Source organism: Crocuta crocuta, unplaced genomic scaffold, assembly GCF_008692635.1.
Source record: "Crocuta crocuta isolate KB4526 unplaced genomic scaffold, BGI_CrCroc_1.0 scaffold526, whole genome shotgun sequence".
NCBI lineage: Eukaryota > Metazoa > Chordata > Mammalia > Carnivora > Hyaenidae > Crocuta > Crocuta crocuta.
This window is the reverse complement of record NW_027528811.1, coordinates 223438-238957: the sequence shown is the minus strand read 5'-3', so window position 1 is coordinate 238957 and position 15520 is coordinate 223438. Positions and strand designations below refer to the sequence as shown.

The 15520-nt window shown below is 53.1% G+C and overlaps 1 protein-coding gene across 1 annotated transcript; it reads right to left on the bottom strand.

Annotated features, from left to right (window-relative positions):
- Positions 1-12777: 12777 nt before the first annotated feature.
- IBA57 (iron-sulfur cluster assembly factor IBA57) lies at positions 12778-14639 on the bottom strand. The gene is made up of 2 exons (XM_077755872.1): positions 14104-14639; positions 12778-13953 (listed from the first exon to the last, which is right to left on the bottom strand). Exons 1-2 carry the CDS (start codon positions 14201-14203, stop codon positions 13562-13564), a joined length of 492 nt encoding a protein of 163 aa, XP_077611998.1. The 5' UTR covers positions 14204-14639; the 3' UTR covers positions 12778-13561.
- Positions 14640-15520: the final 881 nt, after the last annotated feature.

The window sequence follows — 15520 nt, the reverse complement described above, 5'->3', positions numbered from 1 at the left end:
AATTAAGGGCCACATTTAACTGAGTGACTTAATTTGGGAATCTTGCTCCTTCTGCAATAGTCAGGGAACGTCTCTTCTCACAGCCAGGGCTTTGCTACTACCTGACTCTGTCACTTCTGATCAACCACTGCCTTGTTGGCCTTTCCAAAGAACTTCAAGACCCCCTTTCATTGTTTCCTGGGCATAACGTTCTGAGAGTCAGTTTGTGCAAAAGCCTATCCTTGTATTTTATCCCAGGGCTGTACCGAGATGCTTTGAACAAAGTCATTTGTAGGGCACACAACAAAGCTGGGACCTCTGTATGGCCGCTCCTGGGCCTTCAATGGCCAGAGTCAGGGCCAGCACATGTAGGAGAGTCACAAGGCCAGAGAAATCTGTCCAAGCAAGAACCACACCCTACTTTCTAAACACTGACTCTCAGATCTGCTGACAGCTTATCAGGAAGCCACTGTAATGAGATAGTGGCTCAGGGGTGGGTGGATGCATGGAACGGAATAGAATAGAGTAGGATAGAATAGAATAGAATAGAATAGAATAGAATAGAATAGAATAGAATAGAATAGAATAATGGAGTATAATGGATAGAACAGAACAGAATAATGGAATGGAATAGAATGGATAGAATAGAATAATAGAATGGGATAGAATCGAATAGAATAGATAATAGAATGGAATAATAGAAATAGAAATAAATAGAAATAGAATAGAACAGAACAGAACAGAATAGAATAGAATAGAGGCACCTAGGTGGCTCATTTGGTTGGCGTCCAACTTCAGCTCTGGTTATGATCTTGTGGTTCATGAGTTTGATCCCCATTCTCTACTGTCAGCATGAAGCCCACCTTGGATCTGCTGCCCCTCTTTTTCTGCCCCTCCATCACTTGCGCGCACTCTCTCTCTCTCTCAAAACATAAATAAACATTAAAAAGAGAGGATGGAATGGAATAGAATAATAAAATAGGATAGAATAATAGAATAGGATAGAATGGAATAGAATAGAGTAGAACAGAACAGAAGAGAATAATAAACTAGAATAGAATGGGATGGAATAGAAGAACGGAATGGAATGGAATGGAATGGAATGGAATAGAATAGAATAGAATAGAATAGAATAGAATAGAATAGAATAATGGAATGGAATAGAATAATAGAATAGTAGAATGGAATAGAATGGGATAGAATACAATAGAATAGCATAATGGAATGGAATATAATGGAATAGAATAGAATAATAAAATATAATAGAATAGTAGAACGGAATGGAATGGCATAATGGAATGGAATAGAATAGAATAGAATAGAACCATAAAGTAGAATAGAATGGAACAGAAAATAGAAGAGAACAGAGTGCCTGGAAACCAGAACTACCAGTTCTCCTCTGAAGACAGAAACAGCACATCACTACTTTGCACCTGCATGGAATGAATGGTGACCCCAGAAAAAGATATGTCAAAGTTCTAACCCCCAGAATCTGCATGGGACCTTATAGAGAGGTAGGTTCTTTGAAGATGCAATCAAGCTAGGATATGGTCATCAGGATTGGCATCCAACCCAAGAAATGGCATCCAGGAAATTTAGATGCACAGAGAGGGAAGGTGACCAAGGGACACACAGGCAAAAGGTGGTTGTGTGAAGACTGAGGGGGAGAGACCACCTGGGGCACCAGAATCTGGAAGAATCAGGAAATACCCCCCCCACCCCTACCCAGAGCCTCTGGATGGAGTGTGGTCCTGCCCACACCCTGATGCTAGGAGAATAAGTTTCTGCTGATTTAAGCCACCCAACTTGTGCCAGTTTATTACAGAAGCCCTAGAGAATGACTACAATGGCACATACAAAATTCAAGCTGATTTTTATCCCAGGACCACGTGACCCATCAATCCTGGATGTGTACCTGTCCACACAAAAACTTATATGCAAATACTCACAGCAGCACTATTCACAAATGTCCCCATCAGCTGATGAATGGATAAACAGTGTGGTCTTTCCTTACAAAAGGAGAGAAGCACTCTCACCTGGTGCAACATGGCACTGGACCTTGAACATAAGATGCTCAGTGAGAGAAGCCAGACACAAAAGGCCATGTATGAATGTCCAGAACAGGCAGACCCAGAGACGGAAGGTGGGTTTTTGGTTACCAAGGTTAGGGGAGGGGGTGGGGGGCAGAATATGACCGCCTAATTCTTGGGAGACAAAAATGTTTTGAAGCTACAACAGGCAATGGTTGCACAATAGTGAATGTAATAGCCACAAAGCTGTACACTTTAACATGGCTAATTTTCCAGTCACCATGTGTGTACCTAATATCACTACGTCAAGTATCTCTCAATAAAAAAATTAAAAACAAAAATGAAATGGCAAACTTTATGTTATGTGAATCTTATTTCAAAAAAATAATCAAGCTGAGTGGAATTGTAAAATCTAACTTGGGGGGGACCTGGGTGGCTTAGTCGGTTAAGCGTCCGACTTTCGCTTAGGTCATGATCTCACAGTTCGTGGGTTCGAGCCCCGCGTCGGGCTCTGTGCTGACTGTCAGCTCAGAGCCTGGAGGCTGTTTCAGAGTCTGTGACTCCCTCTCTCTCTGACCCTCCACTGCTCACGCTGTCTCTCTCTCTCTCTCTCTCTCTCTCTCCTAGAAATAAATAAAACATTAAAAAAAAATCCAACTTGGGGCACCTGGGTGGCTCAGTCGGTTGAGCGTCTGACTTCGGCTCAAGTCATGATCTCATGGTTCATGGGCTCGAGACCCGCATCAGGCTCTGTGCTGACAGCTAGCTCAGAGCCTGGAGCCTGCTTCTGATTCTGCATCTCTCTCTCTCTCTGACCCTCTCCTGCTCACGCTGCCTCTCTCTCTCTCAGAAATAAATAAAACATAAAAAAAAATAAAATCTAACTTAAAAAATCAAAACAAGGAGCACCTGGGTGGCTCAGTCAGTTGAGCATCTTGTGTGTGTGTGTGTGTGTGTGTGTGTGTGTGTATATATATATATATATATATATATATATACACATCTTCTTTATCCATTCATCAGTGTGTGGACACAGGTTGTTTCCCTGTCTTGGCTATTGTCGGTAATGCTGATATAAACATTGAGGTGCAGATATTTTCTCAACATAGTGCTTTAATTTTCTTCACATAAATACCCAGAAGTGGAATTACTGGATCATATGGGATTTCTAGTTTTAATTGAGGACCCTCCGTGCTGCTTTCCACAATGGCTGCACCACTTTGCATTCTTACCACCATTGTGTTAGGATTCTTTTTGGTCCACGTCCTCACCAACACTTGTTCATTTCTTGTCTTTTTGATAATAGTCACTCTAATAGGTGTGAGGTGATATCTCATTGTAATTTTGATGTGCATTTCCCTGATGATTTACAATGTTGAGTGTCTTCTCATATGTCTGTTGAGCATCTGGATGTCTTCATTTTTTAGTCATATTGTTTTTGTTTTGTTTATTTGCTATTGAGTTATATTCATTTTTATTTTTTTAATGTATATTTTTGACAGAGATCATGTGCATGTGTGAGAGCAGGGGAAGGGCAGGAAGAAAGAGAGAGAGAATCCCAAGCAGGCTCCACATTGTCAGTGCAGAGCTTGATGCAGAGATCAATCCCATGAGAACTGTGAGATCATAATCCTTCCCTTGGCCCTTACCTTAGCCCTCACCATGACCCTAACCATGATCCTCCCCATGGCTTTCATCATGGTCCTTATCTTGATCCTTCCCTTAGTCCTCACTATGACCCTCACCATGACCATCCCCTTGGCCCTCACCATGGCTTTCACCATGACCACAGGTCATGATCCCAGGGTTGTGGGATCAATGCTGAGCATGCAGCCTGCCTAAGAGTCTATCCCGCTGCCCCCCTCCCCTCATGCTTGCTAAAATCAAAACACAAACTTTTTTTAAAAAAATTTTTTTAATGTTTTTTATTTATTTCTAGGAGAGAGAGAGAGAGACAGCGTGAGCAGGGGAGGGTCAGAGAGAGAGGGAGTCACAGACTGAAATAGGCTCCAGGCTCTGAGCTGGCAGTCAGCACAGAGTCCGACGCGGGGCCCGAACCCACGAACCGCGAGATCATGACCTAAGCGAAAGTCGGATGCTTAACCGACTAAGCCACCCAGGCACCCCCAAAACACAAATTTTTAGAAGAAAATCAAGAACACATGTATGCAGAGATTTTTTAATTTTTAATGTTTTATATGCAAAGATTTCTTATGTAAGACACTAAACAGCAGCCATCATAAAAGAAAACAAACTAACTTGACTACATTGAAATTCATAATGGCTGCCCAACAAAGGACACCAAAACCAAACTAGAGATGATGCTTGCCACACTCAAGGCTTTTGGGAATTCTTACACATGTGCACTATAGTACAAAGATGTTCCGGTGGCACATGGTGGGAAAGCACTGCCAACAAGCTCAACCACCAGGGAAGAATCCAATGAATCAGGGTACCATCACAGAAGCAATGTGGCAGGTCCTCACCCACTCACATGGGAAGACACTGGCATTAGGGTTCTCTAGAGAGAATGTATACATACATCTGGGTCAGCAAGCTGGAGATCCAGGAGAGCCAATGTTCCAGTCCAAGCCCAAGGACAGAAGGCCTTGGGGGAAGACCATGGTAAGGGCCATAGTGAGGACCAAGATGAGGGCCATAAAGTGAGACAACAGTAAGGGGATCAGAGTGAAAGTCAACATGAGGACCAAGTTGAGGGTCAAGGAAAGGGCCAAAGGGAAGGCTTGGGAGGTCACAGAGAGAACAAAGGTGAAGGTCACAGTGAGGGCCATGGAGAGGACCAAGGTGAAACCCAATGTGAGGTCAAAGGGGAAGGCCATGGTGAGAGCCAAGGGGAGAGTAATGATGAGGGCTATGGTGAGGGCCAGGGTGAAAACCAAATTTATGATCAAAGTGAGGGTCAAAATAAGGACCAAGTTGAGGGTCAAGGAAAGGGCCAAAGGGAAGGTTGGGGGTGGAGCACAGGAAGGGCAAAGGTGAAGGTCACAGTAAAGGCCATGGTGAGGACCAAGGTGAAGGCCAATGTGAGGGTAAAGGGAGGGCCGAGGGGAAGGCCATGGGAAAGATCAAGGTGAGGGTCATGGCAAGGGCCAAAAGGAGGGTCATGGTGAAGGCCATAGTGAGGACTAAGGGAAGGATCAATGTGGGATTCAAACTCACAAATCACGAGATCATGAGCTGAGCCAACAGCAAGAATTGGATGCCTAACCAACTGAGCCACCCAGGCTCCCCCAAAACAAATTTTTACTGATACTGGACAAGCCACTCAATCTCCAATATTCAACTAATACAAAATAAGGTAGCGTCAAACCAATCACCTATACACGTTTATCAATACAGAGAGTCCATTTACAATAAGTGGCGAGTGCAGAAGATGCCTCATGTGTGTCAACTCTGTCCACTGCTAGGTTTCCAGCACCCAGCACAAGGCCTGCTCTTGGAAGTTCCTTCACGTGTCTGCAAAGGTACTTAGATGAGCTATTGCTTGTATCCTGAATTCTACACCAAAGTAAAACTGCCTAAAGAGAATCTTAGTGTAGGTAGAGAAATTCATACTTCTCTTTTACACAGCAACCATCGTGCTCTAGAGACAGGAAGGAAGGAAGGAAGGAAGGAAGGAAGGGGAAAGGGAGGAGGAAGGAGAAGGAAAGGGTAAGGAGGGAGGGAGGAGGAAGGAGGAGGGAGGAGGTGGGAACATAGGGAAGGGTAGGGAGGGAGGAGGGAAGGATAGGGAAGGGAAGGGTAGGGAGGGAGGGAGGAGGGAAGGAAAGAAAAGAAAGGAGAAGGGAGGGGAGGGAGAGGAGAGGAAGGAAGGGGAGGAGTGGGGAGGGGAGAGGAGAGGGAGGCGAGAGGAGAGGAGAGGGGGGGAAGGAAAAGGAGAGAAGGGAAAACACCACAAGGCTTCTTGCAGGCACAGACTTAATCCAAAATGTATATGGAAAGGCGCAGGCCCTACAAGGCCTACATGTCTTGAAAAAGAAGGTGGAAACCCACTGTTCCTGACAAACAGCACCCACTGTGCAGCCACGGGAACCAAAGAGGCATGGCCTGGAGGACAGCCACACGGATGAGCGGGACAGGGCAGAGCCCACTCGGACCCACACAGACACGCTCCACTGGCCCCAGCAGTGGTGCAAACACAACCCAAAGGAAAAAGGAGCCTTTTCAATAGATGGTGCTGGGCACCTTCTGGCAAACCTCACACCTCATGTTTGCCAAGCCAGCTCAAACCATGGACCCAAACATACAACAGAACCCATAAAGATCTCAGAGAAAACCTTCAGAATCTAGGGCCTCAGCTAAGAGTGGCTGCACCTGACCCCAGAAACATGGTGCATAAAAGGCAGTGTGGATATTAACAACCCCCTACGGGCTGTTTATCCACAGAAAGTGAAACACTGCTTGGAAGAGACAAACACACCCTCCTGTTTTGGGCAGCGTTGTTTACGACAGACAAGATGTGGAGGCAGCCCAAGGGTCTGTCCACAGAGGAACGGATACATAAGACAGTGGAATAGTACTCAGCCACAAAGAAGGATGAGATCTTGTCATCTGCAGGGATGCAGATGCAGCTACAACGTATTATGTTAAGTGAAATAAGTCGGGCAGAGAAAGACAAATTCCATATGACTTCACTCCTATGCAGAATTTAAGAAACAAATGAAAAGCGGATACAGAGAAAACACGGATGGCTGCCAGAGGGGAGGGGAAAATGGGTGAGGGGCAGTGGGAGGTCCAGGCTTCCCGTGTGGCACAAGTAAGTCGGGGGGATGAAAGGTACAGCACAGGGAACACTGTCAGTGGCTCTATGGGAGCGTGTGTGGTGTGGGGAGCACAGTGTAAGGGGCAGAGGAGCTGGATCAGTGCAGGACACAGCTGAGGCCAACATAACACTGAGTGCCAACTACACTTCAGTGAAAAATAAATACACTAAACAAATGAATCAACAAATATATGAGAGGTGAGGGAGAAAAGAGGCATCACTACAGATCCCACAGACATTAGAGGATAACAGGAATACAGCACCGGGCCCTGTGCCCCAAAGCTGATGACCCAGATGGACAGATACCCCCTGCCAACACCCTCTGAAGGACAAACAGACAGTACAAATGGGCCTCTAACTGGTAAGTGATAACCTTCCATGACAGAAAGCACCAGGCCCAGCGGGGCTTATGGGTGAATTCCACCACACATCTCAGGGAGAAACACCACCACCTCCACAGTCTGTCAGGAGGCAGAGCACGGGGACACCTCCGACCTCATCTGCGAGGCCAGCATTGCCCTAAGGACAAAGGCAAGAAAGGAAAACTATAAACCAGCAGCGCCTAGGTGGCTCAGTCAGTTAAGTGTCCAACTGCGGTTCAGGTCATGATCTCACAGGGTTCGACGTGGTGTTGGGCTCTGTGCTGACAGCTCGGAGCCTGCTTGTCATTCTCTCTCACTGTCTCCCGCTCGTGCACATGCACACTCTTTCTCTCTCTCAAAATAATTTAAAAAGTAAAATAAAACTATAAACTACTCATGTCTCTACAACAGAGATGCCAAAAAACAAGAAAACAAAAAAGGAAGCACTGATAATTTGCACCCAGTCAAAACGGGTATATAAAGCTTCTGCACAAGGATGGCAGGTCCAGCTACCCAGAAAGTATCTGCAAGCCAGTCCACCCTCATTCCTCATGGCTTCTGTAGGTGCGAAGTCACCTGCTTGAGTATGTCTGTGACCCCACATCGTGCTCCTTACAGACATGCTCAACTGTGAAACCGAGCTGCAGGGGGCGCCTAGTTCTCGTCTCCGTCTAACGTGGTGGGGCTTAGGGCCACGCCGCCTGCATTTCTGGACTTTGCTGGTGGCTTCCCTGTTCACACGGCCGGGGAGCGTGAAGGCGAAGCGCCGCCTGGCGCTCCTGAGTGCAAGAAGGCGGCTCTATGCCTCGCTGCAAGCAGGCCGGGACTTGACGCGCTGCCTGCGGGTCCCGTGTTGTGTCTGTAAACTAAGCGCACACCACGCGAACTTGCCTACAGATGGGCGGTGGTCCCCCAGGAGCAAGGCGCCGGTACGCACCCCTGCCATCTGGGGTACCTGCCACAGATCGAGAGCATCCCCGGCCTCGCACAAGGGACAAGGGCCTGTACCCCACGGGCACAAGTCCCGAGGAGGGATTCCACCAAGGAATAGACCCAGGAGCCGTGGGGAAATTCAGATCAAAACCAGCACCACACACCTTTGGGAGCGGCTAGAACAACACTCTCCTACCCAGATGCAGGGCAGGAGGCAGGAAACACGGTCCCCATCCCCCCACACACACCCCCTTCCGCGGGAGCTAACTTCGGTGCAGCAGCGCTGGGAAAGCGTGCAGCTCTCTGTGACACTAAACATGCCGCCGCCACTACGCCAGCCTGACCTCTCCCGGGACGCATCCCAGGGACACGGAAACCGTGCGCACGCACACAGCCCAGACGTGAACATGCACCACCCAAACGTCCCCGTCCCCGCGGGGCTGGAAGTTACCGAGGAGACTGGGACCCAGAGCAACCTGACGAGACACAGCAGCGCCCCCTTGTGATAAAACCGACAACTCACATAGGCGCGCGGACCAGCGCGTGCAGGAGAGGCTGCCAGAGGCCAGGGGGTCCTGTGTGATAGCGCGGGGGTTCTGAAAATAGTCCCCATCGTGGGGCGGGGGGCACCCTGCAAACAGTCCCCACAGGGAAGGGTGCTGGGGGACCTGCAAACAGTCCCTACCAGGGGCGGGGGATGGGGGGCAGAGGATCTGCAAACAGTCCCCATGGGGGGGCGGGGGCTGCAAACAGTCCTCACAGGAAGGGGGGCAGGGGGACCTGCAAAAAGTCCCAAGGGAGGGTGGGCAGGAGGACCTGTAAACAGTCCTCACAGGAAGGGAGGGGGACCCTGCAAACAGTCCCCATGGGAAGGGTGGGACCCTGCATACAGTTCCCACTGGAGGGGGGGCAGGAGGACCTGCAAACAGTTCCTACGGGGGGGGGACCTGTAAACAGTCCCCACGTGAGGGGGGAGGGCCCTGCACACGGTCTCCATGGGAAGGGTGGGATCCTGCAAACAGTCCCCACAGGAGGCGGGAACCTGCAAACAGTCCCCACGGGAAGGGGGCTGGGGAACAGGGAGGTGGGACCTCATGGTGACGATGACCCCATAACAGTTCCCATTAAACCAGACAGTCCAGCACAAGGTGTGGGGCATCCAAGGTGGATCCAGAGAGGCGGCCACACCTGTGGGCCCAGGAGCCCAGAAGCCCCATGCCCCCCACTGGTCTGCATCCTGCTGCACCCCACCTCCCGTGCTCAGGACTTCTGGGCCGCCTAACACCCCACTACCCTCCACCCAGGGGGCAGCCCTAGGCAGCGTCCCCCATTCCTCCAAACACTTGCTTTAGATAAGGTCTGAGCCCCTGACTCCTCACCAGGGAACACTGTCCCCACCCCCCCCATCCCCCACAAACCCTCCTGCAGCTCCTGCCCTACATGGCAACAGCCACCCTTCCAGATGGCCTCTGAGCTCTGCCCCTTGAGACCCTTGCTCCTAGAGGCCTCAGGTTTCTACCCTTTGCCCACACACCTTCCCACCGGCCCTACCCCAAGTCATACTGACCTTGGCTATTTGAAGGACATCTGAGGTGTGGTGCTGGCCAGGATCTTTCCCCTATGGTGGGCCCTCCGTCCGGACATGGGCACCACATATGCTTGACCTCAATGCTGAATGCACTCCATCCCCCAACGTATCCCAACCTGTACACAGCCTATCCTCCTAATGTGCCCCACTGTGCATGAGCCCAGCCCCCAATGTGCCCCGATTCTGCAGTTTATCCTCCCAATGTGCCCCACTGCTCATGTGCCCAGCCCCCAATGCACCCTGACTCTGCACACAGGCTAAGCTCCCAATGTGCCCCACTGCGCATAAGCCCAGACCCCAATGCGCCCCGACTCTGCACAAAGTCTAAGCTCCCAATGTGACCCCTGCGCATGAGCCCAGTCCCCAATGAGCCCCGACTCTGTAGTCTAAGCTCCCAATGTGCCCCACTGCGCATGAGCCCAGCCCCCAGTGCACCCCGACTCTGCACAAAGTCTAAGCTCCCAATGTGACCCCTGCACATGAGCCCAGCCCCCAATGTGCCCTGACTCTGCATACAGCCTATCTTCCCAAGGTGCCCAGCCCTACAATGAGCCCTAACCCCATACGTGCCCCATCCCCCTAAGGCATCCCACCTCCACACACAGCCTGCCCCATTCCCAGCTTAATCATGGAAGAGCTAATGCAACCCAGCGTACTTTGCGGTTTAGTTCATGACTGGTGGGTATTCAGTAAGCCTCTGGATAAACGGATGAGGGAGTGAAAGGTAGCCCAGGACTCAGCAGTCTAGAGAATGTTCATCAACACAGTCCTTGCCGCCAATGTCCCCTGACCAACTTCTCCCTGAGAGCTGACACAAAACAAAAGTTCTTTGGAAATCACTCATTTTTCCCACACGAGATCAACATCCTTTGGGAAGAAAGTGGAGCCAGGGACACTGAGTTGACTGGGTGACCAGACCACAGACAGTGGACAGGGCTCCCCACTGACCCTCAGGCACGGGCAGGCATCTGCCCTCGATGTCTGAAACCTAAACAACAAATCTCCACATGGAAATTACAAAGGCAGACAGCACCACATGGTGGCAAGGCCATGCTGCCGGCTGGAGCAGGAAATGGGTCAGTGGCCTGGAAACCAGGAGAACATAGGGAGCTTCTTACTGGGGACCTCTCTCCTACCCGCAGCTGAGGTGGGTCCCTCAATGGAGCCCACCCACCAGAGCGGGCAGATGCTATCTGCTCAGAGCTCTGAGATGCAGCGGAGTGGAGTGGGCCACCATCGCCTGTGTCTGCACAGAATCAGAGGCAGTTGGCCTCCCTGTGGACAAAGGTGGATCCTAGGGTGCCCTGTAGCAGGCCACTGGGGCAGCTGGGGCAACTGACAGGAAGGGGAGCAGGCATCCTGTGGGATTGGCCAGGGAGCACATGTGACTGTCAGAAATGCCAGTACTGATCAGGTCCTGTCATTTGGGGCCGTTGTTTGTGAGGGGATTTATGGTCTGGCTATACAGCAGCCTGACATTCTGCATGTCATTCTGGCAGGCTGGCTTCCAGGCTGGTACTGGAGTCAGGGGTCGGTTTCCTGGACAGGTCACTGTGCTGGGGTCACAGGTCTGTGTTTGCAGCAGACCCACCATGGCCCGTCTGTACACTCAGGGCTGCTTTCCCCACGGGAGGACACAGAGACACTCACTGTAGCCCAGCCACCCACCGGGCAGCACCCCCCACTTGGCACATCTGTGGCTGCTGGGGCACAGGGAATGACCAGGGAGTGCTGCTGCGGTGATGGAATGTTCCAGACCCTCCTTGGGTCTGGGGTGCACAGCTGTATGCACAATCCCGGAAATAGCAGGTTTCGTGCATTTCATGGTAGCTGAATTTTGGCTCCCAGGGAACAAAAGACGTTTATGTTGACAAAGGGTTAGGAGTGAGGGTGTGAGGCCTGCTGGTTTGTTGGAAACACAACAAATCATCACCAAGGCTGATCATGGGGCATGCGCACCGGTGCTCACGGCAACCTCTCGCGTTCCGTGCTAGGTGATCACAATGACATGCTGGGGGAAGCATGTCTACACCAGCCTCACGGTGGGGGCAGGGGGCTCCCCCAGGAGGGGCCTCCAGACCCTGGTACCTGCCCACTGTCAGCCTGCCAGCTGCTCTCTCAGGGCATCAGGGCAGAGCAGAGGCCCGCTTGCTTCCTAGAACTCTGTACTTCTCACAAAGAAACTGAGGCAGACTCGAGAACCAGCAAGGGGCTTCCGAGCCTGCACCGTCCTCACAGCGATCGGCGTTGACAAACTCGGAGGCAGGAAGAAGCATCAAACACTGACGGACCCCTTGGTCCCCAGGCATGTGTACAGGGCGGCTCACCTGACAGCCTCTAAAAGCCAGAGACTCTCGGAAGCACCAGCAACTGTGTGAGGAGCGACCAGGTCTGTCCAGCAAACAAACACTTGTGTTGGATGGCAGCTTCCGTCTACGATCCCTAAGGTGGATCACGGACTGAACAAAGCCGTCTCAAGTCCCAGTGACCTGGACGCCTGAGGACAGTAGGGGACGCATGAGCTGGAAGGCAGCATCTCTCTGGGCAGCTGCCAGAGCACCCTGCCACATGGCCAGCCTCTCTCCAGGTTACTCTGGGCTCCTGACTAGGCAGGGGAGGAGCCCCAAGCAGGTCCAGCGGGCTGTGAGGAGCCCTGAGCACATCAAGCACGGCGCGGGTTCTGGGCACAGGCACACCCTCACTGTACAAGGCTGGCTCACAGGCCGCGGGTGCCACGCAGAGGGGTGCTGCGGAGCCTGCAGTGGGATGAGAGACAAAATCCTGATGCGGCCTGGGTGTTGGCCTGGAGACGGGCCAGCAGGTGCTGAGGGTGGGCAGTGCACGCTTGCAGAAGAGTTCCGTGAGGGCTTGTTTTGCTGGCACTAACTTGGTTTCCTGTTAGCCTCTGCCCTCCGTGGATACGAAGGCGGGCCACACAATCCGCCATCCACGGTGGACTCGGTGCTCCCTTGCTGTCCCAACCCGAAGCCTCTTCCTGGGACTCTCCTGGCAAACTTCACCAGGCGTGCTGTGATCTCTGCTCTACCCAAAACCAGATCCCAGCACTTTCCACCCAAAATGAAACCAGAGCTCCACATGGGCTGCTTGTGCATCACACTTTAATAGTCACTCTGGGGCATCACAAAGGACACCCTGTAACCAGGAGATTTACATTGCATGGGACAGCGCAAGTCAGTGGTTTCAAGAGGAGAGGAAAGTCAACCCCTTACAGTGAAGATACAGCCATGCCTCAGAAAAGCAGCAAGCAAACCAAGTAGCATCTCCTCCCTGTTCCCTGGGCCCTGCTGTCCCCACCCCCAACCCGGGCAGCTCCTGGGGAAGGGGAGCTGGTAGCCCTGGGCCCTGTTGTCCCCCCCAAAGGCATGCATAGGAGGTGCTGCAGAGACCACAGTGCACAGGAAATGGCAAGGGGGAGTCCCACAGCCGGCACATGGCACTGTAGTTTCCCAGAGCCTGCCTGCCCTTTCAGCCAACCCCAGATGGAGAGGAGTGCAGGCATCCCGGGGACAAGACTCTGGACCGTCCTGTCCTAGACTAATGGATGAACCACCTCTTAAACCCACACAGCTGGGACCTCGTCTGTCCCATCGGACGGAAACTGCAGCTCACCTTGGCACAGGAGCATGAGCAGGCCAGCTCCTCCTCCCCGGTCCCCAGGAGGGCTCTTGCTGCTTGCTGCCATGGAGCAGCAAGGGACCACGGCCCCAGCTGCCCATAGAACCCTCTGTGGGAAGCATGGTGGGCAGGAAACACACACCACCCAGGCCTGCAGCCCTTAGGAGCGAGGAGACCAGCCTCAGAATGCGGCAGGTGGACAGAGCCCTCCTGGCAGCCCCAGAGCTGTGGGAGCAGAGGGACGTCCTGGCTACTTGGCGGCTGTGGGCCACCAGTCAGGCACAGACGCAGTCAGGGATACCTGGCTGCTGTCGGAGGTCCTGACATGGAGGGGGCCCTTGATCTTCTCTGTCCGCAGCAGGGCCAGGCCCACATCTCCCTGGCCGGCCCTGTATTTGCCAGCGGCCTGCCCCGACTCGGTGAGCACCGGAGCACCCGGGGTGATACCACCTTCAGGGACAGGCCTTGACAGCAGCACCGGGAAGAGACGCTTGCGGATGACGCCCATGTGGTGGGTGCGGGCCGTCAGCTCCTGGCCGATGTAGCAGCCCTTGGTGAAACTAACACCGTTCATGAGGGCCAGATTGGACTCCAGGGGGAGGGCTGCTCCTGGGGGCAGGTCCTGGACCCCCTCGGGAACGCCTGTGGGGTGGGAAGGGACAAGTTCCCTGAGGGCTGAGGCCTCCTCCAGGGCTGTGGCATGCATGAGTGGGGGGCATGCATGAGTGGGGCGCAGAAGGACCGGCACTGGACATGCCCCCTGCCTCCCCCNNCCCAGTCCTGCATACCTACCTTGCTGGTACCTGTGGCGGTGATAATCCCGGAGGTCGCCGAGCCGGCCCCCGGGCACCAGCACCAGGCCCGCATCCTGAGTGAGAAGCCGCCAGCCCATGCGGGCCGTCCGGGGGTCGGGAGTGAGGATGCTGGCTCCCTCCGCCTGCTCCAGCAGCGGTGCGGCCCCACAAGCCTCCTCAGGGTGGTCTGGCAGCACAGCCCACACACGCAGCTCGGGGCGCAGCTCCACCGTGACCTTCCGCCGGACCCTGTACAGCACCAGGTGCGTCTGCAGGGCACCCAGCACCTTGCTGTCACACTCCAGGAGGAAGGCAGGTGCCTGGTCAGCGGCCTCGTGTTCTGGGAGCCTGTGGGGAGGGGCAGGGCTCCTGAGGGACCGCCCTGGGCCTCCACTCTCCACAGTGCCTGCAGGACCCTCCCCACCAGGGTGCGAATGCAGGAAGCAGTTCACTTGGTGGAAGACAGGCCATGGCTGGGTAGGTGGGACCCAGGCACAGGGACCACAGTGCTGTCGGTCTGGTCCTCCACGTGAGGGGGAGAGCTGCAGGCAGCCTCACCAGGACCTGGACCTGCCTACTCTGCCCCACAGAAGCCGAGGATCTATGGTGGGTAGGTGGGATAGCAGGCCACGGACACATCAGAGACAAGGGGATGTGCTAGTGAGGCCACAGTCTGCCCAAACCCACCTTCCACTTCCCAAGGAGAGCTCCAGAACCCCATCAGGGCCCCACAACCACCCTAACTGCACTCTGGACCACCACTGCCACAGTGGTAACCCTGGAACCTGGTGTGGTAACCACATGGGACACCCAGCCCAGAGGAAAGGCTAGTGCAGGGACCTCAGCAGAGATGTTCAGGACCCACAGGAGTATATAACCAAGATCCTGGTCCTAGATGTGGACTGGACTCGGACCAGTCCAGGGGAAACTGAGAAATAATGAATAAGACCTTCCATAAATGTGTCTGAGAAACTAACAACTAGTGCTCCCACACCCCTCCCCAGAGCCCACCAACTGGTGACCCTGACATCTACCCTTTACCTCATTAGCTGGTGTCTCTGACCCTTCCCAGAGAGCCCAACAGCTGATGTTCTTGACCACTCACCCAGAGCCCACAAGCTGGTGTCCCCTCCCCCAGAGCCCTCCAGCTGGTGTCCCTGACCCCTCCCCCAGAGCCCACCAGCTGGTGCTCCCCACCCTTCCCTACAGAACCCTCCAGCTGGTGCCCCCGACCCTTCCCTACAGAGCCCACCAATTAGTGGCCCCAGACAGTACAGGATTAAGTGCTTCCCTGGAGAAACCAGTCACCCCCAGAGAAAAGAACAGCAGGGACTTACTTGGGGTCCCATCTCTGGGGACTCACCCTATAGCACACACTCTGTTGTGTCCACATTCCCCCCCCCCCCCCAAAAAAC

What these genes read in the sequence shown, in the direction of transcription:
- IBA57 (XM_077755872.1), bottom strand. Translation starts at nt 14,203, where the DNA reads ATGGGCTGGCGGCTTCTCACTCAGGATGCGGGCCTGGTGCTGGTGCCC. An exon ending in CCGCCACAGGTACCAGCAAG is followed by an intron (nt 13,954 to 14,103) that starts GTAGGTATGCAG and finishes CCCACCCCACAG; the next exon opens with GCGTTCCCGAGGGGGTCCAG.